At 47.6% G+C, this 24,525-nt stretch overlaps 2 protein-coding genes across 5 annotated transcripts; both read left to right on the top strand.

Annotated features, from left to right (window-relative positions):
• Positions 1-11,221: 11,221 nt before the first annotated feature.
• LOC123128668 (transcription termination factor MTERF4, chloroplastic) lies at positions 11,222-14,024 on the top strand. Of its 4 annotated transcripts, none has more exons than XR_006463381.1 (3): positions 11,226-12,805; positions 12,903-12,964; positions 13,548-14,024. XR_006463381.1 is itself a non-coding variant. In XM_044548731.1 (1 exon), the coding sequence occupies exon 1, from the start codon at positions 11,331-11,333 to the stop codon at positions 12,804-12,806; it is 1,476 nt and encodes a 491-aa protein (XP_044404666.1). In that variant the 5' UTR covers positions 11,222-11,330. The 4 variants fall into 4 exon arrangements, 1 of the variants encoding a protein (XP_044404666.1); XR_006463380.1 differs by having other exon boundaries at positions 11,228-12,805; positions 13,668-14,024; XR_006463379.1 differs by having other exon boundaries at positions 11,228-12,805; positions 13,575-14,024.
• A 1,382-nt stretch (positions 14,025-15,406) lies between these two features.
• LOC123128667 (pectinesterase) lies at positions 15,407-17,737 on the top strand. The gene is made up of 2 exons (XM_044548730.1): positions 15,407-16,454; positions 16,924-17,737. Exons 1-2 carry the CDS (start codon positions 15,446-15,448, stop codon positions 17,601-17,603), a joined length of 1,689 nt encoding a protein of 562 aa, XP_044404665.1. The 5' UTR covers positions 15,407-15,445; the 3' UTR covers positions 17,604-17,737.
• Positions 17,738-24,525: the final 6,788 nt, after the last annotated feature.

Genomic DNA, 24,525 nt, shown 5'->3' with positions numbered 1-24,525 from the left:
TGGAAGATAAGCGCAACAGCCAGACGTGGCACGGTAGCGCCGGGCCAAGACCCTGCCGTCCGGCACCGTAACGCCGACGTGTCCGTCGCCAAATACAGCATGAAAAACCAACCCGGCGAGATGTTGGCAACGGCGGCAATATGCAGGGGAAGAGGAAAAAGACATGAATTTCCAACGATGCTTTATTCGCGTGTGTTTTTTCAGAGGATAGGCATGCATGCTTTACACAGTACTAGAAAAGAAATATTCACTCTATTCCTGCATATTTTTAGTATTTCGCCTAGGGAATCTTACTAGGCATAAAAAGACCTGACTGACTTGGGCTCGTACGTCGTCGCTGGCCGTCATTCTTAAAGGAGCCGAGTGGGGTGATTTCACGGCCTTCCGACGTGGGTTCCGGCGAGTCAACTTCAGAGAGATAGATACAGCTTCCTATCTAACCGGCCCGGCCGAGCTTTTCCTGGACTGTTGCGCATCACATGGCTCGGACAAGACGAAACCGATCGACGAGGACGGTAGAGTTCCTCACGCCTCCTTTTCGTGCCCCGGTTGAGTTCAGTGGATCGGACGGGCACATCAGACATCACACATTCACGCTCGCATGCACGTGCGAACCTTGGCTTCAGAGCGGAAACGTAAAGTCGTAAACGGACGTGGCGAGGTCGTAGCTAGCGGACAATCGGAACAGGCGGGCGCGTATGTGGCGCCCTGCCGGCACCGTAGTCCGTAGCGCGAACGTGTCTGGCCGCCAAATATGGCACGAAAACCCGGCGAGATATTGACAACGGCTTATATCTGTCTACTATTGATCGGCACGGCTAGCGAGAGCCGTGCCTGGCTGCGCAAGATCGATCGGTGGCGCGTTGCTTTCTCGCATGAACGACTGCAAAAATTTTGTTCGGCAGACTCCAACCAACTAATTTAAGATGAGACGCAACGTGTTGAGAGTTTTGCAGTTCGATTGAGAGTGCATGTTTGATTGACGGCGACTTTTGCAGTTTGATCGAGAGTGCATGCAGCGTCAGCACCGTGCATTAGAGCAAAAGAGAAACGGAAACGAAACGGCCCACCGATGCCGATCACAACTGAACACAAAAAGGGCATGGGCAAAGAGGACCTCGCCGGTTTGGCCGGCCCAGAGAGCTCGTGGTGCAGTACGTTGTACCTGGGGTGGCGGCTGAACGGAGGGCACGGCGCGGCGCGGCAGGAATGGCGCGGGAGTGCGTGCAGTGCAGTTCCGGAGAGGCGACGGGTGGCCAGGATGATAGATACTCCTTCTGTCTTATAATACAATAACGTTTTTGGCAGTATCATAATACAAGAGCGTTTCTGACACTACTAATGTCAAAAACGCCTTTGTATTATGGGACGGAGGGAGTATGCCGGTAGGCGGAGAGAGGAGGGCCAGAGGTGGCCAGCGGGAGAGTGGCGCGACTATGACACGAATGGCCAGGGATTTTGTGTCTAATACGCACGTGATGGGTCGAAGAGTATGTGCGGTGGGGCACAACCGACGATGAGGGCCTTCTGTTTTCAAACGGTTGTGTGTTGTTCTTCTTAGGCCCGGCACACTTGTTGCAACCGACAGTGGCTTTTTAGAGTTAATAACTTTATTATTTTTCGTTTTTTTTTCTTGAGAAATCCTTTTTCTTCGATGCGGTTTGCATTCATCTCAAATAGTTCAACACGTTACAACCGTGCTCACTCAACTCTACACTCTACCTTCGTTAAAGATTCAGGAACACCATTTTCTTCCTTTATCGGCTTTGCTAACCCTTACTATCAGCCACCAGACGTATCAGATCATGTTTGATATTGCTGATTTTGTATTTGTCATGGTGCGGTGGCGGGCCTAGAAATAAAATGAAGGGTGTGCATACTTAAAAAATAAGGTCTATTTCAATTAGTTTAGATGGGCCTCGAAAATCAGCTAATTATTACATGGTAAAAAATGTTTCACAAAATTTTGGGTGTGCTATGACACACATGGCACACCCGCTGGGTACGCCACTATCATGATGTGTTCCCTTCAGGGAACAAATTCACATTCACTTTCAGTGATCACCGGCTTCTCCAACACACTCTCCGAGCTTGATTAGGCCATGCACAATGGGGGATGCTTCAACAGAAAAAAGGTTCTTCTAGGATGCTTAGCATAGGTGCATATAAAGAGGCATGGAAGCAAACTTTGGCTCCTGGTGCTAGCCGGTGCTTGCCCTTCGTGAAACTGCAGTTAGCTCTGATCTATCCTAATCAAAACAATTCAAGCATCCGCATAAAGCACCTAGCGCTATGCAAGTTACAAAAAGTTATGAGAAGCATATTTTGTCTCTCTCTTTAAGCACTGGCATTGTACATGGCCTTAAGGCCCTCTACACAGGTGATCACTTGAGCAGCTCCTGTGCCCGAGCAAGTATTCAATTTGAACCCTAACACAAAGGAATGGAGTGCTTGCGTGCGTGTGCCCATGCATTGGTGTGTGATTGTGGTTCTGGGGAGATGGGTGGCTAGGGTTAGTAGATATATCAATCGGTGGCGAGAGCTAGAAGGTGACCTGGAGAAGAGCGGCATGCTTTAGACAAAAATAGCTAGAGATTTGGATTTAGTACACCAGGTATTTAACCATGAGGGTGGATGGCAACGATGATGATGACGAGTGATGGAGTTGAGAGTTGGGATGGAAGCGTAGCGCAACACGGGACACACGGGGGTGATGACAACCAGAGGTACAACTATTAGGCTCGGCATACTTTGAAAGATCGTGGATGTCGCCTAGAGGGGGGGTGAATAGGCGCTTTAAAATAATTACGGTTTAGGTTTGAACAAATGCGGAATAAACCTAGCGGTTAATTTGTCAAACACAAAACCTAAAATAACTAGGCTCACCTATGTGCACCAACAACTTATACTAAGCAAGATAAACAACTATGTGATAGCAAGATATATGACAAGAAACAATATGGCTATTACAAAGTAAGTGCATAAGTAAAGGGCTCGGGTAAGAGATAACCGAGGCACGAGGAGACGACGATGTATCCCGAAGTTCACACCCTTGCGGATGCTAATCTCCATTTGGAGCGGTGTGGAGGCACAATGCTCCCCAAAAAGCCACTAGGGCCACAGTAATCTCCTCACGCTCTCGCACAATGCAAGATGTCGTGATTCCACTAAGGGACCCTTGAGGGCGGTCACCGAACCCGTACAAATGGCAACCCTTGGGGGCGGTCACCGAACCCGTACACTTTGGCAACCCTTGGGGGCGGTCACCGGTACCCATCAAATTGCTCGGGGCGATCTCCACAACCTAATTGGAGACCCCGACACTTGCCCGGAGCTTTGCACCACAATGATTGAGCTCCGAACACCAACAACCGTCTAGGGTGCCCAAGCACCCAAGAGGAACAAGCTCAAAGGTACCAAGCACCCAAGAGTAATAAGCTTCTCAACTTGTAACTTCTACGTATCACGTGGAGAACTCAAACCGATGCACCAAATGCAATGGCAAGGGCACACGGAGTGCCCAAGTCCTTCTCTCTCAAATCCCACCGAAGCAACTAATGCTAGGGAGGAAAATGAGAGGAAGAACAAGAAAGAGAACACAAAGAACTCCAAGATCTAGATCCAAGGGGTTCCCCTCACATAAAGGAGAAAGTGATTGGTGAAAATGTGGATCTAGATCTCCTCTCTCTTTTCCCTCAAAAACTAGCAAGAAACCATGGAGGAATTGAGAGTTAGCAAGCTCGAAGAAGGTCAACAATGGGGGAAGAACACGAACTCAAAGGATAAGGTTCATTGGGGAAGAAGACCCCCTTTTATAGGAGGGGGGAAATCCAACCGTTATGTGCTCAGCCCGCACACGAGCGGTACTACCGCTCAGGCGGAAAAAACAGGGAAAAGGAGCAACAAAATATGAACCTTGGGGTGGTAGTACCGTAGGAGACAGCGGTACTACCGCTGGGTTAGGCGGTACTGCCACGCAGAACGAAGGATAAAGGGAAAGAGAGAATCGGGCGGTACTACCGCGGCGGAAGGGCGGTATAGCCGCTAAGGAGCGGTACTGCCGCACTACTGCCGCAGGGAGGTACCGCACAATCCGACACAGATAAAGACCCCTCGAATCGACGCGGTAGGGACCTGTTAAGCCAACGGTAATACTGCTGCGGAGTCACCGCCGGTACTATCGCTGCGGAGCGGTACTGCCGCTTGTGACTCCTCAGCGGTACTACCGCTGGGACCCTGACAAAAACCACACTCAAGAAAACCAGAACTGCCATAACTTCTGCATATGAGCTCCGAATTGAGCAAACTCAAGCTTGTTGGAAACAAGACAACGCGTAGCATCAAAACAGCGAGTGGTAATAGTAAGAAGAGGCAGGGGAGGTATGCCTAACAAAAAGAGGAGTGAAACCTCCAACCAAGAAGAAACGGCAAAACCTCCAACATCGAAAACATCATAGAAGATGCATGCGAACTCCGTTTTCGATGAACTCAAGCTTGTCATCAAGATGACCATAAGCTCTAAGACTCACAAAGAGAACCAAACAAGAACCAAGAAAGATGATGCAAGGATGCAACGGTTTGAGCTCTCAACGAACGATACGATCAAGCTACTCATCGAGAGCCCCCCTTGATAGTACGGCAATCGATCTTATAACCCGGTCTCCCAACTACCATCATGAGATCGGTAAAATAGAAAACCTATCAAGGGAAAACCTTTGCCTTGCACATAGTCCACTTGAGCTAGATGATGACGATCTTGACTTCCTCAAGTTGGACCACCTTTCTTGATTGTGTTGGCTCGATGAAGACTAGTTGATTGCTCCCCCATACTCCACTATGGGTGAGCCACTCTTCCGCACATCTTCACAAGTCCATTGTCACCACAAAGGACGACAAGCTTCAAGCATTTGATCTCTTCGTGATGCTCCACTTGAACTTGCACACCGCAACCTTTCTTGATTGTATTGACTTGATGAAGACTAGTTGATTGCTCCCCCATACTCCACTATGGGTGAGCCACTCTTCCGCACATCTTCACAAGTCCATTGTCACCACAAAGGATGTCAAGCTTCAGGCATTTGATCTCTTCGTGATGCTCTACTTGAACTTGCACACCGCAACCTAACCCCACAAAGAACCCTCACAAAGACCATGGGTTAGTACACAAAGCGTAATTGACAATGCTTACCATACCATGGGATCACTTGATCCCTCTCGGTACATCCTCTACGCTTTGTGGGTTGGTCAACTTGATTCACTCTTTGACTTAGTCTTGATCAACCTCTCACAAGATCACTCTTTAGGTAATTCCTTGAATAGCACCTTGGTCGACACAAACTCTCCTTGAAACCAACACATGTACTCCAAGAAAAGCCTATGGACAAAAACCTTCAAATATAACTCAAGGCAACCATTAGTCCATAGAGATTGTCATCAATGACCAAAACCAAACATGGGGGCACCGCATGTTCTTTCATACTTGTTGCAAGATCAATTTAATTGCATTGCAACTTTACTTTTTCTATAGTTAACTTTATTTTCTTTTTGAAATTTTTACGAGAAATCCTTTTTCTTTTGAGGAGTTTGTTTTTTCAAAATCAGGATTGTATTCATCTTAAACTGTTCAACCCATAACAGTCATGCCCACTCAAATCTCCACATGTGCTCTACCTTTGTTGAAGTCCCAGCCTCTTCATTTCTTTTTATTGACCTTTGCGAATACTTTTGCCACCGGAGTTGTGGCCACCAGATGTATCATATCATGTTTGTTATCGTCAATTTTTTATTTAACTTGTTGTCTTATCTTCGGGGAACAATTTTCACATTCGCTTTCAGTGCATTGGCATATCTGGCTCATTGAAATCTTGAATAAGACCTTATATGTCACATAACATCATGTCCATCATGATTGGGAATTGCCACTGTCGTGTGGCATTAGCCTTCACTGCATGAAGCTTACGATTAGAATACCATTAAAAAAAGAACTTCACGTCATAATATCTTCCCAGAGAAAAGTTTGATTCCATATTTTTATTATATAAAATAGACATGGAGATATGATAATATAGACTTCTAGCGAACATAATGTTTTTAAAAATCCTAAAGGTGTTTTTTGGCAAATACTTCGATTCTTCAAAGTATGCGTGGCATGATTGGCCACATCATATGTAACTTAACTTCGGTACGACCTAATAATATGGTTTGGAATCCTAAAGAAGGGAGCGAAGAGAATATCTTGATTCCCATCTTTTTCTTCTTCTTTTAATCAAGTATTTGATTTGGGCAAGGAAAAATATGAGTATAGCACTCTCATTGTGAGAGCTGATGTCACGCACAAGTTTAGAGAGCTACACAGGACCAATAACATTAACATCAAGAAGTATAGTGAACATAAGGGCGGTGGGGCTAAACACGCTGCTAAAGTGTCTAGCTCTTTGGTGTTTAGCATTGTTAATTCGGGGTGTCTCTTAGGCTGGTCGTAATGGAAAGTATCATATACTAGTATCATGTATATGATACTAGTGTATGATACTACATCCGTAGTGCATAGTATCATATGTTAGTATCATAGATGACTTTATTTATTAGCATGCATGACACATAGGTGGTGTTTGGTTCTCTAGTCCTAGGACTTTTTCTAGTCCCAACTAAAAAGTCCCTAGTCCCTAAAAGTCTCTCCCTGTTTGTTTCCAGAGACTAAAAAGTCCCTAGTCCCTTCCTAGAGGTTATTAAATGACCATGTTGCCCCTAGTATATAGAAAAATAACAATCAAATAACACCATGGGGTGGCGGGCCAATGGGTGCATGAAGGGGCATTGTTGGAAAAGTCCCAAAAAGACTCTCCTTGAGAGTCTTCTTCATTTAGTCCCAAATGCCTAGTTTAGTCCCTAAAAAGTCCCCGTTTGATAAAAAAGTCTCTAAGAGGAACTTTTTCTAGTCCCTACACAAAAAAGTCCCTGAAAACAAACACCCCCATAGTAGCACAACATTTAATATGATACGGTATCATGATATGATACTCAACCCTCTCTTTCTTCATTTAATTCTATGCCACCTCATCAAATTTGTCTAGTTGGCATGCATAATACTACCTATGATACTCCCATTACAACTAGCCTAATGGTGGAGTAATGGTTTTCACCTTGGTTTCCGCATATTAATCGGGCAACTCCTTTTTAATAAATTAAAGCCCTAAGTGACACCATTTCGAAAAAATGGGGGTGTTGCTTGGCTTAATTACAAATATGACTACTATTTTCTTCTATAAAATACATCAAGGCATAAGCTTTTAAACTTTTGTAGAGAAAGGCCAAGCCGACAAGCTTTATAAAGCTTTTCACAATTTTTTAAAGATACAAGTAAGTACAGAAAAAAGATAATGTACTTATATAACACGACTGCACCCCCTTGGAGTGTGTCGTTTTCATACGCTGTGGCAGGAGCACACAACAACACATGGAACTATCCCCATCCGAGATGACGGCGAGCTCTCAACTTCCCTGCACATATAGACGTCGTTGATCGGATAGACCGTCGCAATCCTTCCCCACCACTAGCTAGCTAGAAAAGTGAGTAAAATGCTTGTGTATGTCGTAACAATGAGAATATTGATCATTTATTCTTGCAATTTTGAGCTGCTAGACTTATTTGGAGTCTTTTAAAATGTGTTTTTGATTTGCAATATACTCCTGATAGCCCATCTGAATGCTTTGGGAGGTGGATTAAGGGCTTCCCAAAAGATGATAGTAGCCATCTGAATGCTTTGGGAGGTGGATTAAGGGCTTCCCAAAAGATGATAGTAGCCCATCTGAATGCTTTTGGAGGTGGATTAAGGGCTTCCCAAAAGATGATAGTAGCCCATCTGAATGCTTTGGGAGGTGGATTAAAGGCTTCCCAAAAGATGATAGAAGGCTAGTGTTGGTTGGCATTATATCTGATCATATGACTGTGGTCAAGATGTCGTGTTCCTCGATAATGAGCTGGTCTATATTTTTTAGATAAATGAGGCAAGACAAAAACTACTAATATTGGGGGCAAAGCTAAGGGAGCCGGTGGCGAGCGAAGTGTTCCGGGTGTCCCAGGGCTGGAGACCAGGGGTGTTGCGCATTGGCGGTGGATGAAGATGATGAATCATTACTCTGAATACTTCCTTGCATATGATTTGGTGATGCTGTCTAAGAGCGTCTCCAACAGGCGCTTCAAAACTGTCTCACGCGCTAAAATCAGCGTTTTTGTGCGCCGGAAACAAAAACAGCGCTTGAACGGTCGCTGTAAAGTAGAGCGCTCTCATAAACTTTAGCGTCCGGGTGTGCTCGCGGGCCGCGGGCTGCAAATTTGGGGCGCCGGATTGTGCACGCAGGCTGCTGCAGGTGGGGCCGCCAGTTTGGGCGCCGTGTTTTTATGTATTTCGAAAATCTCTTCATCGCTTCCACGCGCAAAAGACTATTTTGGCGCTTTAAAGAATTATAATGCGTCGTTGAAGATGCTTTAATAGTTGAGTTTTTTTCCTGTTTGTGTTGCTCCGGTACCGGTAGTTTGTTTGTCGTGAATTTGACTTGGTCTATTTTGTCGGCTGTAGTTTGGAAGTTTGAAGGTTTTAGCCGATATAATCATCGAACCCCAGCGATGCAAGCCGGTAGCGCTTCCGTCTGAAACTTTAGTTTAAATTTTTTAGCAGTTTGCAGTCGTTAAAGACCAAATGGTTTTTTTATATAAAAATGAAAGGGTCGGCCTCTCTTTGACGAAAATATAGTTAGAGAAAGCGAGTTGATTGAACTGTGGCGTCGTTAATGGGTGCTGCAATGGCACACGGCGAGCACGTCAATCTCAAAGGACGGGCGGTCTAAAAATCTGGGCTTTCACACTGACGTGGACTTTATGGCACGGATTTTTTTAATATAGTACAAATGCAGACGCTTATACATACATATATAATTATTTTCATAAATGTACACACGCACCATATTCTTTTGAGCATATTTGAGAGACTAAGCCGGCACATCAACTTGATATTGATGAAGTCGTCATAGACGTCTTCGTGGTCGACAGGAAGTCTCCTCCTACTAAACACAAATTGCTGAGAGACTTGTAATAAATACTCCCTCTGTTTTTTTTTGTCCGCATATTAGTTTTGGTTAAAATCAAGATTTGTAAACTTTGACAAAGTTTATAAACAAAAGTATTAACATATACAATAACAAATCAATACTATTAGATTTATTATTGAATGTACTTTCACATCATATAGATTTGTTATCACAAAAGTTTATATATTTTTCTACAAACTTGGTCAAACTTTACTAAGTTTGACTTTAGTTAAACCTAATATGCAGAGTAAATAAAAACGGAGGGAGTACAAAGAAATACGAGCACCAGTGTCAAGTTTAGAATTTAAACTATAGCGGATTAGAAATATATCATCCTCCTAACCATTCAACCACCCCAAGTAGGTTTGTTTGGGTGCAGGAATGGAGGTTGGTGTTTCTAATTTCTCACGTTTTCGTTGCCATGCTTTTGCTCCAGATCAGCGGATCAGATCCGTGGCATGGACGACCGTGTGGGGGCCTGGGGACCGGACGTCCCCGCGGACGTGGCAGATCACCACGATAGCCTCTCACGTGCATGCGACATGGCATCGTTATCACGTACTACTCCCTTCATAAAAAAAGATAAGAACGTACGCATGAAGCGATAGTATATACAGCTAAGCAGAGAAGATTAACAATGCGGGCACCAAGCTACGTGGCGCAGGATCCGTATCATAACGTGCCGACTTGGCAAGCCACCACCTTTTCGCAAAAAATAAATAAATGATACGCACCACCTACAAAGAAATTTGGCAGGATGGATATTGACAATGGCTTATCTATCTCTGAAGAAACGGACGGCTAGCTTAGCTCAGGTAGTAAGTGTACATACTAAAAATGTTGCTTGTTTGCATGGGCCACTACAGATCAGAGCATGCACGCCACACGCAACCGGGTGGATTGATCGAAGGAAACGAGGGGGTGCGCCGCGGTGGCAGGCAGTGCGCAGGTTGCCGGTGACTCTCGCTCGCTTGCTGGCTCTCTCCATCGGAGGTTCGGCTCGGAGAGTACACGCGGACGGGTCGAGCTCATGACAGACAAGTACCAAATGGCAAATGCATGATTGGCCGATGGCGATTTATCTCGGCCAGAAAGGAGACGCCGAAAGGCAAAAGAGCCGTTCCCGTAAAAGGGAGAGGAATCGAATGTGCCTTGTGATTCTGCTCCATCGTGACAGAGATAGGCGAAAGAGACGAACCAACAAACCGATCCATCACCATACTCACACCCTCACTTTTTTCTTGAGGGAAGTACGCACACTCTCACGAGCAGTGTCCAAACGGGAGATAGGCCAAACCCAAATTTTAAAGCGTCCGGTCCATATAGCGGGGGTCTTCTCCGGTTCCGGGGGGAACAATCCTTTCTGCGGTTTTTATTTTGTTTTTTCATGGTTGTCTGGTTTTATTTCAGCCTGGGTTTCTCTCGATTTTTCTTTGTTTTCGTTTTCCAAATTTTCGTTCATTTATTTTAGATTTATGTACTTTTTTTATTTATCATGAACTTCTTTTTCAAACTTGTGAAAAATTTTCTTGCAAATCCGTAAACTTTTCTTTTCGTATTTTCATGACCCCATTTCCAAATTTACCATCATTTTTGCGTTCATGATTTTTTGCAAACTCATGAACTTATTTGTGTATCTTGAAATTTTGAAAATTCATGGTTTCTTAAAAAAAAACTTGAACTTTTTTCAAATTCTCAAATTTGTTCAAAATTTTGAAAATTCAATGGTCAACAACTTCGGAGTATTCATTTTTTTCGTAGATTTGTTTATCCAAAATATTTTCTCTCTTGAAAAGTGCGACCAAATATCGAACATTTTCACCTGTAGATTTCTCATGATAAGATCTTTGAAATTAGATACCAAGTTAATAAGGTTTGATGAACTTTTTTCCCAAAAAAGGAAAATAAAAAAACAAATACAAAAAAATGGTAGCCAAACAACAAATACCAAAAAAGGCAGAGCCCGAAAGCACAGTTGTGGTTGTCACTTTTTTTAAGCACAATTTATGTTTTTTTTGGGAAAAACATAGGTTATGCTCACGGAAGAGGCTCTGGAGGAACATTTGCTGCTCTGTGGGCTTTATCAGCTCAGCGGAATGGAACGACAAGCCCACAACAGAAGAAGAAACACACCCATTCGGGTGCGGCCCAGGAAAGCACCACAAACCCCACAGCCACTCTCTCCACCGCTAAGCCGCCGCCCTTCTCGCCCCCGCCGCCGCCCCCGGGCCGCCGCCGCAGCCATGCTCCCGCTCGCCCGCACGGCCCTCCGCCGCCTCGGCCCCGCGGCCGCGGGGGACGGCTCCCTCCCCGGCCGCCTCCTCCTCCTGGCGCCGCTCGCCTCCAAGCCGTCGTCGTCCACGCCGCCGGAGTACCAGATGCCGTCGGTGACGTGGGGCGTGATCCAGGGCCGCAGGGAGCGGCTCGTGTCCCGCGTCCTCGCGCTCGACTTCCTCCGCTCGGCCGGCGTCACCGACCCCGCGGGCGAGCTGGAGGCCGTCGAGCTCCCCTCCTCCCTCGACGTGCTGCAGGAGCGCCTCGACTTCCTCCTCCGCCTCGGCCTCTCCACCGACGACCTCTCCGCCTACCCGTTCCTCCTCGCCTGCTCCCTCCGCAAGAACGTCATCCCCGTCCTCTCCTACCTCGAGAAGCTCGGGGTCACGCGCGCCCGCCTCGCCGCCTTCGTCCGCGCCTACCCGGCCTGCCTCCACGCCTCCGTCGCCGTCGACCTCGCCCCCATCGTCAAGGCGCTCCGCGGCCTCGACGTCGACCGCCAGGACATCCCCCGCGTCCTCGAGCGCTACCCGGACGTGCTCGGACTCAAGCCCGACGGCACCATCAGCACCTCCGTGGCCTACCTCGTAGGCATCGTCGGCGTCGCGCCGCGTGACATTGGCCCCATGGTGACGCACTACCCTTTCTTCCTTAGCATGCGTGTTGGCACCACGATCAAGCCGTTCTGTGATTACATCACATCTCTCGGGCTGCCGATGCGGATTCTCGCGAGGATTATTGAGAAGCGGCCATACATTCTTGGCTATGATCTTGAGGAGACGGTAAAACCAAATGTGGAGGCATTACTCAGCTTCGGCATTCGGAAGGAGGTGCTGCCACTCATGATTGCACAGTACCCATCCATTCTTGGGTTGCCCCTGAAAGTGAAGCTAGCGGCACAGCAATACTTCTTCAACCTGAAGCTCAAAATGGACCCTGATGGGTTTGCCCGAGCTGTCGAGAAACTGCCGCAGCTCGTGAGCTTGCATCAGAATGTGATACTGAAGCCCGTGGAGTTCCTCCGCGGCCGGGGGATCACTGATGATGATATTGGGCGTATGTTGATCCGGTGCCCCCAAATTCTTCTGCTGCGGAATGAGCTCATGAAGAACAGCTTTTACTTCTTCAAGAGTGAGCTGAAGCGGCCAATAAGTGAGCTTCTGGAGTACCCAGAGTATTTTACATACAGCTTGGAGTCAAGGATCAAGCCTAGGTACATGAGAGTGGCAAGCAAGGGGATCAGATGTAGCTTGGATTGGTTTCTGAACTGCAGCGATCAGAGGTTTGAGGAAAGGATGCGAGGGGATTTTATTGAAGGGGATGCACCAGGTCCTTCGTTTACAATGGGTGGGAAGCTTCAGATGCCTGGCAACCAGTTAGTGTCGGATGATGATAATGAGGAAAGCGACGATGAGGTGCTATATAGGCGGACCGTCATGCTCTAGTGAGTATAACTGCTTCTTGTTGCTGACCTGTTGTAGCTTTCCATCAGTCTAATAAGTTTATTGACAAATTACAAAAAATGGCCATATCTGTTTCAGATTTGGTGGAAGCTAATCCAAAAGATCTTCCACATGCGTTTGGGACAGCATCATATAAGCAAGTGAGTTTGAGTTTGCATGCTTTTACATGTCGAGCAGTATCTATTCTAGCCCTGGTATTTTTCAAAGGAAGGAGAAATGATATATATTTACTGATACCAATATCCCAAGTTAGTGATGAAGAACATTCAACTTGTCTAATTTTCCGAGCATAAACGGCCACAAAAATTTTAAGCAGTTTCATGCTACTCTGCTAATCTACAAGCAGAGGGGCACTGTTGCAAGGAATAAGTAAGAACTGAAGGGTTACTACTTATTGAACTGCAGCCAGAAATGTGTGGGTAACAGTAAGTAGCTTTTGCTATATGCTCCTTGAGAAATTACAGGGACGAGATGGAAGGAAATGTCCTGTGTCAACACACTTGATGCCATTTTGGAGACATGGTAGATCTCTATAGTTCTATGTTCTGCCCAGTAGAAAATAGTCAAAGTAGTAATAATCGTAATAACCTTGTTACTTATGATTTATCACTCCGTTCCATAATATAAGAGCGTTTTTGACACTCATTAATGTCAAAAACGCTCTTATATTATGGGACGAACCGACGAAGGGAGTACTTCTCAAGTTTTAAAAGTTAATTCTAGCTGTTTTATTTTGTTCAATCACTCCAGGCTTATATATTGTTGGTTGTCTTCGCTTGGAATCGGAATTGGTTAAGTGTCCAAGCATCCTCACATTATTGATGAGTGCTCTGTTGCCACCAGCCGCAAGCGGAGGTCGGTGCGGTGCTGGCCTAAGCGGAGGTCGTCGCGGTACATCCTCTGATTGTTCCCTGTGAAGGATGAAAGCAGGACACCTGTACATAATTTTAAGCGGGTGATCGGTGAATTGCTCAAGCGAATGGACACGATGAATTAGTGATGAATTTTTTTCCCGCTGCAAAGAAATGCTACTGGTTGATTGTTGCATTAGTTTATTTTTGGTACTCTATCTAGGACAGGGTGTGATCACACAATAGGTTCAGATCTTTGTACTAACTTTTAGTACTGCCATTATGTACTGTCTGTAACTCAAATACTCAGCATAACAGAACTTTTGCCTGACGCGAAGTTCATGCCAAATCTTATTTGAATCTGAAACAAAGGCGCGTAGGGTGCCAAGCCATGATGACATAGCTATATATCCGAGCATTTCTTCTGCAGTCTGCAACGTTGCGTATTTTCTCCACCATTTCCCTCTCTGAGCTGGAGCGATGAATCAAATCCATTCTTTCTTCTTTTTCGAGATGATGGATCAGATTCATTGACCGGTCACTCAGCATGTTAATCAGGTCACCAGATTAGCGCCGAGGTCATCGGATTAGAGCCGAAATCACATCAAAACCACGAGCTAATTTAAGGCAGGTCTTCAGGCTACGAACTGATGACCTCTTTGCGTACAAAAGTTTTCCCTGCTCGGAATGTTGGTGGATGACAAGAGGACACAAACAAAGAAACGCATCTTCGATCTGCCTTTACCATTTTCTCGTTAGCGTTGCGGACCACTTTGAAGCACGTTTCGTCGATCGATTGATGGCCAGCATCGGTTCTTGCTCCAGATCGATCGCCGTCTGGGCTTGGCTTGCATTGCCCACAATCCAACCATGCAATGTTGTGCATCGTTCATGGGTTGGCAGATCTGTTTGGGTAGAAACTCAACTAATTATATTTGTGTTAATCTGGCATCTTTTGTTCCCTACTAAGTTGTGACTACTAAGTTCCCATTTCAAACGTAGGAAGTAATAAAAATGAAAAATAGATGGCATGCAACCTGATTTCCTACCGGAATCTAAAACAGGGCAATACTCCAAGAACGTGTTTGGTTACATTCGCAATGGAGCCTGCCCCAGTGGAGCCTGTTTAAGATTCGCAATGGAGCCTGTTTAAGGGTATATAGACTCTGGATATTCTGCATGTCGTTTGGTTGCCTGCATTTGGACCAGCTTTCATCCTCTTTGTAGTGTAAATTGCACTAGGCCGAGTCTGCATATGCAAAAACAGCTGATTTGAATGTTCTTGGCGGGCCTAGCCAAGAGCGCTTTAAGTTCCGTGCAAGCCAGGCAAGCAAACAACTCAGTACTTAGCCCGCCAAAGCCTGTTGGGCTTGATGCAGCCTACCAAACGCGTCTCGGTACTCTTGTTTGGATACCACACACCAAAAACACATGAATTTTGAACACAAGGGGAAGAAACACATGAGGTAAAGGCCACATGGCTGTTTTCCTCCAAAATTTGAATGGATTGCCACATTTCACAGGAATTTCGTCGAAATCTTGGCCAGACATTCTTTGTTCCAAACAGCCCCATGTGGAATTTTCCTACAGAAATTCAACCCTTTAACGATTTTTCTCTGTTTCAAAGGGGGCCTAGGTAGCAGAACAACATCGGCAACCAGGCTACAACAGCCAGCACGGAAAAATGTCACTATAAAAACCCCTGGTCATGTGCTTGTACGCCCCAGTCCATGCACCTATCGACCCAGCGCTTTGCCGCCGGCCGGAACAATGGGAATGAACGGCGGGGCAAGCGGGCGCCGACGGAGGCAAGAAGCCGTCGCCATGGTGCTCGCTCTAGCTACGCTAGCAGCAGTTGTTGTCGCCGGAGAGCAACAAGAGACGACGGCCTCCAGTGTTGTCGGCGGCAATGTCACGGTCGTCTCGTCGACGGAGGCGTCGGGCGTGAACATCACCGCCATCTGCTCGTCGACGCCGTACCCGGCCGCGTGCCGGACGGCGCTGTCCTCGTCTGCGTCAGGGGCGGCCAAGGACCCCTTCGCGGCCTCCGTGCAGTTCGCCATGGCCCGGGCCGCATCGGCGCGCGCGCTGGCGCGCAACCTCTCGTCAGCGTCGTCCGATCGCCGGGGCGCGCTCCCGCCCTCGGGCATGGACGACTGCGCCGAGCTGCTCGACGTCAGCCACGGCCAGCTCGGCGACGCGCTCGCCGCCGGCTCAGCGCACGACGCGACCACGTGGCTCAGCGCCGCGCTCACGAACCAGGACACCTGCGCCGACAGCCTCGACGCCGTGCCGGCCTCCTCCGGGCGCGAGAGCGTGCGCCGGAGGGTCGGCGCGCTCGCGGAGTTCATCAGCACCGCCCTGGCGCTGCACGCCAAGCTCAAGGACGGGAGCGCGACGCCACCGCCACCCTCCGCGCCCAACCGGACGTTCCCGTCCTGGGTCTCTGACCACGACATGAAGCTCCTGGAGTCCGCCACGGGCGGCGTGACGCCGGACGCCGTGGTGGCGCTGGACGGCAGCGGGACGCACGGGACCATCGGCGACGCGATCGACGCCGTGACGGCGGCGGCAATGGCGCCGGTGGGCTCCTCCAAGGCGGGCGTCGGAGCAGGCAGGAAGGTGATCTACGTGAAGGCCGGGCGGTACGAGGAGAGCGTGCGGATCTCGAGCACGCAGAGGAACGTGATGCTGATGGGCGACGGCAAGGGGAAGACGGTCATCGTCGGCCACAGGAGTGTCGCCGACGGCTACACCACCTACGCCTCCGCCACCGTCGGTACGTACGTGCTACGGTGCTAGCAAAGCATACGTATTTGATGTGCATGCCGCATGGTGAAATCAAGGACCACTGTGACAGATATTACTTCATCCTCAATTTGGTTGCAACGTTTTCTTGTCCTAGCTACTATGTTCTTGAAGAAGAAAATATTACGTACCCTACCATCACAGCATCATCCATGTAAAAGCTAAAGCCCAAAAATGCAGCAGCTGGCCACTACAGTCCGCATGTACCCTCCAAACATGATTGCACAAGCAACCCAAATATGCCCATGTCAATACTCCGATTTGGTCTTTAGATCCATACACTTTTCACCGCTTTATATCCACCATCTCATCCGCAATATGTTGCACTATCAATAGATCCTATGTATGGGGATAGCGATGTTTCACTTGCCAATGTCACTCACATGCATCTTTTCCCGTACTCGCTAACGCGTTTTAATGTGTTCGTGTGTGCATGACAGCTGCAATGGGCTCGGGCTTCATAGCCAAGGGCCTGACCATCATCAACGACGCCGGGCCGGGCAAGGGCCAGGCGGTGGCGCTGCGGGTCGGTGGGGACCTCTCCGTTGTGTACCAATGCGATATCGAGGCGTACCAGGACACACTCTATACGCACTCCAACCGCCAGTTCTATGCCGAGGATGACATCTCCGGCACGGTGGACTTCATCTTCGGCAACTCCGCGGTGGTCATCCAAAACTGCGATATCCATCCCCGAAAGCCTCGCCAGGGCCAGAAGGACACGATCACGGCCCAGGGCCGGACCGACCCAAACCAAAACACCGGCATCTCCATCCACAAGTGCCGGATCGCCGCCGCGTCGGACCTAGGTGGCACGAAGGTATATCTGGGCCGTCCGTGGAAGGCGTACTCGCGGACTGTCGTGATGCAGAGCTCTCTCGACCGCTCGATCACCCCGGCCGGGTGGCTGGAGTGGTCGGGCCAGTTCGCACTCAGCACGTTGTACTACGGGGAGTATGGGAACACCGGGCCTGGCGCTGGGACAAGCGGCCGGGTGAAGTGGGGTGGAGTGCACACGTCACTGTCCACCGTGGAGGCCACGCAGTTCACGGTGAGGGATTTTATCTTGGGAGACTCATGGTTGGGTGACACCGGAGTGAGCTACACTTCAGGGCTATGATTAAGGTGGTGTCATGGAGTCTGTGGTCTACTGATAAACTTGAAAAATGGAACCAGATCACATGTAAGGACTGGATTGGTAACAATAAGATGGAAGCTAGTGAGCTGCCATGCTAGCCTAGCTACCTGCTAACACATGACTTTCCAAGCTGTTGTTGTGCATGTCCCGTACTGAAATATTATCGAGGCTTGTTATTCACAAAAAGACAACATTTAGAATCTTTTGCACACTGCATAAACGATGCTGAATGTAACCAACAATCAAGCTACAACTGCTCCCTCTGTCCTGAATTACTTGTCGCAGAAATAGATAGTAATGGGAGTATGATAGAAAGAACCGAACAAGAACCGAGGGCACGTTCAGCTTAATTACGCTTGTAGAATTACCCTCACATGCCTCAACACCTTACAAATAACTGCTCTTGCACAATCAGTTCATCAGTTCGTCATTTTGGAACTACCTCTCCCAAGAACGATAATTCTCGGGTTAAAAAGTAGCAAGAAAATACACTTTCAGAGCTGGTGTAATTAAAAACAACATTTTCATAGAATTTTAACTCATAATCTGAACTCTAGGGCAAATGTGTAACCGAAGACCTGCAATAACAATGGTTAGAAGTTGTTCTAGCAGAACAATGAGTAGATGTTTGAGAAGAAATCTGAATGAGGGGGCTCACCTGCCATTGGCTACGCATGGGTAGTTGATTTACTATAAAAAAAAATAAAGTGTAGTTCAAATTTGCACACACTTCTGGATCTTCTAAATAGCGGGGAATATGCCCTGAATTATCCCAGAAAGTTAACTTGATTTATCAGAAGCTTTTAAAATTTGCGGGGTAGTTCAAAAATTCTTCACACTAATCAGATTTCTTAGTCAATAATTATGTACTTTTTTGTCCTAGAATTTGGATTATGTGCCAAAATCCCTAAAGGTGAGTTTGTTTGTCCAACTCAGAGTACCGGTGTTGCCATCTTGAAAAATCTGAAGAATCGAAAGCTGGATGAAATCGGTGACCACAGTCCCTAGATGCTTGATTGGCAATTGACAACACCGTACATAACAGGAGCTCCAATCACCCATCGCTATCTCTGAACTTTCTTGCAAAAGAAAGAAAACAAGAGGTTATGTATATGGTATTGTTGGTTCCTTTTCATGAAAATTGTTTTGTTGGTTTGCTATAGTCAGGTGGGAGATAGAAAATTCTTTTCTTCTGAAAAGAAAATGCCGCCAGAAGTAACTGGCCTTCTTTTGTAGCCCAGGCTTGAACCTTGGCCCTTGTTGATAACATGGCATTTTCTTTCTACTATTTGCTCCCAAGATCACATGCACTAAGAACATGCACCAGTGTGAACGGTTAAAAAAAAATACTCCATCCGTCCAGAATATAAAAGCGTTTTTTACACTAGTTATGGGACGGAGGGAGTAATAGTGAAAGCGTTGTATGCCATTCTAACTTCTAAGGAGTGTTAAGGTTAACATGTGACTGTCGTGCAATGACTTAAAATTTCAAATCTCAAAGCTTAGCTTGAAACAATCAGTGGAGAGAGATATCTGGCTAAATACCAGAAAATCAGCTTAGGCCGACGGCCTCATCTATGCCGACGGCCCCCGTCGGCATAGGTAGACCTATCCCGACGGCCTAGGACAGGCCGTAGGCGTAGAAAAGCCGTCGGCATACGTCTATCTATGCCGACGGGGCCGTCGGCATAGATGAGGCCGTCGAGACCGTTGGAGATACGCCTACGGGGCCCGTCGACATAGCATAGGTCGTCGGCATAGCCCAGGCCCACCTACTTAGTCAGCGCTGACCGTTTGACGACGTTGAACCTACGCCGACGGGAGGTAACGGCGGCCGTCGGCATAGTGTTGCTGACATCACCGACCCGCGTCGTCGACATGTCATCGATCCGAGCGAGGGGGGGGGGGGGGCGTTGTGTGGCAGAGATATGCCTACGGCATAGCCGTCGGCATAGGCCTGGCCCATGCCCCTCTGCCACGTCATCGATCCGTGTGCCATGCCACGTCATCGATCCGTGGGACTGCAGTATGCCACAGCTATGCGTATGCCGTCGGCATACATTTATTTTATTTTTACTTTATTTTAGTTTTTGTTTTTCCATAAGATAATTATGCCACCTTATCTAAAAAAACATACCCTGATGGTATATCGATTGCCCCCCGTTACGAACGTCGCTATCGCCGTGTCATGGAGGGGGGAAACGGTCGACACGGAGGGAATTCTGGTTAGCGGGGGGATTCAGGGTATAGCTATGTCACCGAGACATCGCACATGTCCCGATGCATATGTGAAAGTGTTCAGGCATGCGTAGACGCCCGTCTTGGGGCTCCGCGGTGTGCCCCCCCTCCACGCAAGGCAGTGCCGTCGTCACTTGGAGAGGGCCAAACCCCGGAGACACGTGCCGCCTCTTCGGACATGCCACCACACCGTACGGCATGTATGAGGTCCCGGTGCGACGCTCCGATGGCATTGCTACCCCCCAGGGCCCCCGTCCCGCCTAACCCTGTAGCGTTTGACCACGAGATCTAGCCCTTTGACTTTGCACGGACGGGCTTTGAGAAGTGGACCTATCCACCCGGTTGTGTTAGGTCAGCCCATAGGAACACTTTGGAGCAACACCCGGGCTAGACCCACAGCAAGATCCCCTCCGTGTAGACCCGACACGTCCGTTTCCCCCTCCAGGTGCCGGCGGCGGCGCCGTCCGAGAGGGGGGCACACCCCGGAGACGCGTGCCGCCTCTTCGGACATGCCACCACACCACCCCGCCTGTATGAGGTCCCGGTGCGACGCTCCGGTGGCATTGCTACCCCCAGGGCCCCCGTCCTACCTAACCATGTAGCATTTGACCACGGGATCTAGCCCTTTGACTTTGCACGGACGGGCTTTGAGCAGTAGACCTATCCATCCGGTTGTGTTAGGTCAGCCCATAGGAACACTTTGGAGCAACATTCGGGCCAGACCCACATCAATATCCCCTCCGTGTAGACCCGACGTGTCAATTTCCCCCCTCCAGGTGCCGGCGGCGGCGCCGTCCGTGAGGGGGGCACACCCCGGAGACGCGTGCCGCCTCTTCGGACATGCCGACACACCACCTCGCATGTATGAGGTCCCGATGCGACGCTCCGATGGCCTTGCTACCCCCCAGGGCCCCGTCCCGCCTAACCCTATAGAGTTTGACCACGGGATCTAACCCTTTGACTTTGCACGGATGGGCTTTGACCAGTGGACCTCTCCACCCGGTTGTGTTAGGTCAGCCCATAGGAACACTTTGGAGCAACATCCGGGCCAGACCGTCCCACAGCAAGATCCCCTCCGTGTAGACCCGATGCGTTCGTTTTCCCCCTCCAGGTGCCGGCGGCGGCGCCGTCCATGAGGGGGGGCACACCCCGGAGACGCGTGCCGCCTCTTCAGACATGCCACTGTTGGGAAACGTAGCAATAATTCAAAAAAAAATTCCTACGTGTCACCAAGATCAATCTATGGAGAGACTAGCAACGAGAGAGAGGAGTGCATCTTCATACCCTTGAAGATCGCAATGCGGAAGCGTTACAAGAACGCAGTTGCTGGAGGGGGCCGGCCGCCCTAGATCCCATCTAGGGTTGAGGCGGCGGCCAAAGGGGGGGAGGAGTGCCTCCCAAGTCAAGTGGAGGCCCTCCCCTTTAGGGTTTCCCCTCTCCCATGTGCATGGGAGGGCTGGTGCCCCTGGCCCATTAAGGCTAGGGAGCCCCCCTACAACCCATGCTGTTGTATTGGACGTGGTGGAACATTTTCCAGACCTCCGGACCCCTCCGGAATCCTCCGGAACCTTCCGGAAGCTTCCCGGTACAATACCGGAAAAAATCAAACTTTTCCTAAAACCCGAACAACAACTTTCCATATATAAATCTTTACCTCCGGACCATTCCGAAACTCCTCGTGACGTCTGGGATCTCATTCGGGACTCCGAACAACATTTGGTAACCGCGTACATACTTTTCCTATAACCCTAGCGTCATCGAACCTTAAGTGTGTAGACCCTACGGGCTCGGGAATCATGCAGACATGACCGAGACATCTCTCTGGTCAATAACCAATAGCGTGATCTGGATACCCATGTTGGCTCCCACATGTTCCACGATGATCTCATCGGATGAACTACGATGTCAAGGATTCAGTCAATCCCGTATACAATTCCCTTTGTCTACCGGTATAGTACTTGCCCGAGATTCGATCGTCGGTATCCCGATACCTTGTTCAATCTCGTTACCGGCAAGTCTCTTTACTCGTTCCGTAACACATCACCCCGTGATCAACTCCTTGGTCACATTGTGCACATTATGATGATGTCCTACCGAGTGGGCCCAGAGATACCTCTCCGTCACACGGAGTGACAAATCCCAGTCTCGATTCGTGCCAACCCAACAGACACTTTCAGAGATACCCGCAGTGCACCTTTATAGCCACCCAGTTACGTTGTGACGTTTGGTACACCCAAAGCATTCCTACGGTATCCGGGAGTTGCACAATCTCATGGTCTAAGGAAATGATACTTGACATTAGAAAAGCTTTAGCATACAAACTACACGATCTTGTGCTTGGCTTAGGATTGGGTCTTGTCCATCACATCATTCTCCTAATGATGTGATCCCGTAATCAATGACATCCAATGTCCATGGTCAGGAAACCGTAATCATCTATTGATCAACGAGCTAGTCAACTAGAGGCTTAGTAGGGACATGGTGTTGTCTATGTATCCACACATGTATCTGAGTTTCCTATCAATACAATTCTAGCATGGATAATAAATGATTATCATGAACAAGGAAATATAATAATAACTAATTTATTATTTCCTCTAGGGCATATTTCCAACAGTCTCCCACTTGCACTAGAGTCAATAATCTAGTTCACATCACTATGTGATTGTAACGAATCCAACGCCCATGGGGTATGTTCATATCTTGCTTGTGAGAGAGGTTTATCAGTCAATGGATCTGAACCTTTCAGATCCATGTGTGCTTTACAAATCTCTATGTCATCTTGTAGATGCAGCTACCACGCGCTACTTGGAGTTATCCCAAATAACTGCTCTACTATACGAATCCGGTTTACTCCTCAGAGTCATCCAGATTAGTGTCAAAGTTTGCATCGACGTAACCCTTTACGACGAACTCTTTTACCACCTCCATAAACGAGAAAATTCCTTAGTCCACTAGTTACTAAGGATAAGTTCGACCGCTGTCATGTGATCCATTCCTGGATCACTCTTGTACCCCTTGACTGACTCATGGCAAGGCACACTTCAGGTGCGGTACACAGCATAGCATACTATAGAGCCTACGTCTAAAGCATAGGGGACGACCTTCGTCCTTTCTCTCTATTCTGCTGTGGTCAGGTCTTGAGTTTTACTCAATACTCATACCTTATAACACAACCAAGAACTCCTTCTTTGCCGATCTATTTTGAACTCCTTCAAAATTTTGTCATGGTATGTGTTTGTTTAAAAGTACTATTAAGCGATTTTGATCTATCCTTATAGATCTTGATGCTCAATGTTCAAGTAGCTTAATCCAGGTTTTCCATCGAAAAACACTTTTCAAATAACCCTGCATGCTTTCCATAAATTCTACATCATTTTGATCAACAATATGTTAACAACATATACTCATCAAAAAATCTATAGTGCTCCCACTCACTTCTTTGGAAATACAAGTTTCTCATAAACTTTGTATAAACCCAAAATCTTTGATCATCTCATCAAAGCGTACATTCCAATTCCGAGATGCTTACTCCAGTCCTTAGAAGGATTGCTGGAGCTTTGCATACTTGTTAGAATCTTTCAGGATTGACAAAACCTTCTGGTTGTATCACATACAACCTTTCCTCAAGAAAAACGTCGAGGAAACAATGTTTTGACATCCTATCTGCAAGATTTCATAAATAATACAGTAACTGCTAACATAATTCCAACAGACTCTTAGCATCGCTACGAGTGAGAAAATCTCATAGTAGTCAACTCCTTGAACTTGTCGGGAAACATCTTAACGACAAGTCGAGCTTTCTTAATGGTGACACTTACCATCATTGTCTGTCTTCCTTTTAAAATCCATCTGCACCCAACAGCCTTACGACCATCAAGTAGTTCTTTCAAAGTCTATACTTTGTTTTATACATGGATCCTCTCTCGAATTTTATGGCCTCGAGCCATTCGTCGGAATCCGGGCCCACCATCGCTTCTCCATAGCTCGTAGGTTCATTGTTGTCTAGCAACATGACATCCAAGACAGGATTACGTACCTCTCTGTAGTAGTACGCATCTTTGTCGACCTATGAGGTTTGGTAGTGACTTGATCCGAAGTTTCATGATCACTATCATAAGCTTCCACTTCAATTGGTGTAGGTGCCATAGGAACAACTTCCTGTGCCCTGCTTCACACTAGTTGAAGTGACGGTTCAATAACCTCATCAAGTCTCCACCATCCTCCCACTCAATTCTTTCGAGAGAAACTTTTTCTCGAGAAAGGACCTGTTTCTAGAAACAATCACTTTTGCTTCTAGATCTGAAATAGGAGGCACACCCAACTATTTTTGGGTATTCTATGAAGATGCATTTATCCGCTTTGGGTTCGAGCTTATCAGCCTGAAACTTTTTCACATAAGCATGGCAGCCCCAAACTTTTAAGAAACGACAGCTTAGGTTTCTCTAAACCTATAGTTCATACGGTGTCGTCTCAACGGAATTGTGTGGTGCCCTATTTAAAGTGAATGTGGTTGTCTCTAATGCCTAACCCATAAACGATAGTGGTAATTCGATAAGAGACATCATAGTATGCACCATATCCAATAGGGTGCAGTTATGATGTTCAGACACACCATCACACTATGGTGGTTCAGGCGGTATTAGTTGTGAAACAATTTCCACAA

This window comes from Triticum aestivum, chromosome 6A, assembly GCF_018294505.1.
Source record: "Triticum aestivum cultivar Chinese Spring chromosome 6A, IWGSC CS RefSeq v2.1, whole genome shotgun sequence".
Taxonomy (NCBI): Eukaryota; Viridiplantae; Streptophyta; class Magnoliopsida; order Poales; family Poaceae; genus Triticum; species Triticum aestivum.
The sequence above is the reverse complement of the archived record's forward strand: the minus strand, read 5'-3'. Positions and strand labels throughout refer to the sequence as shown.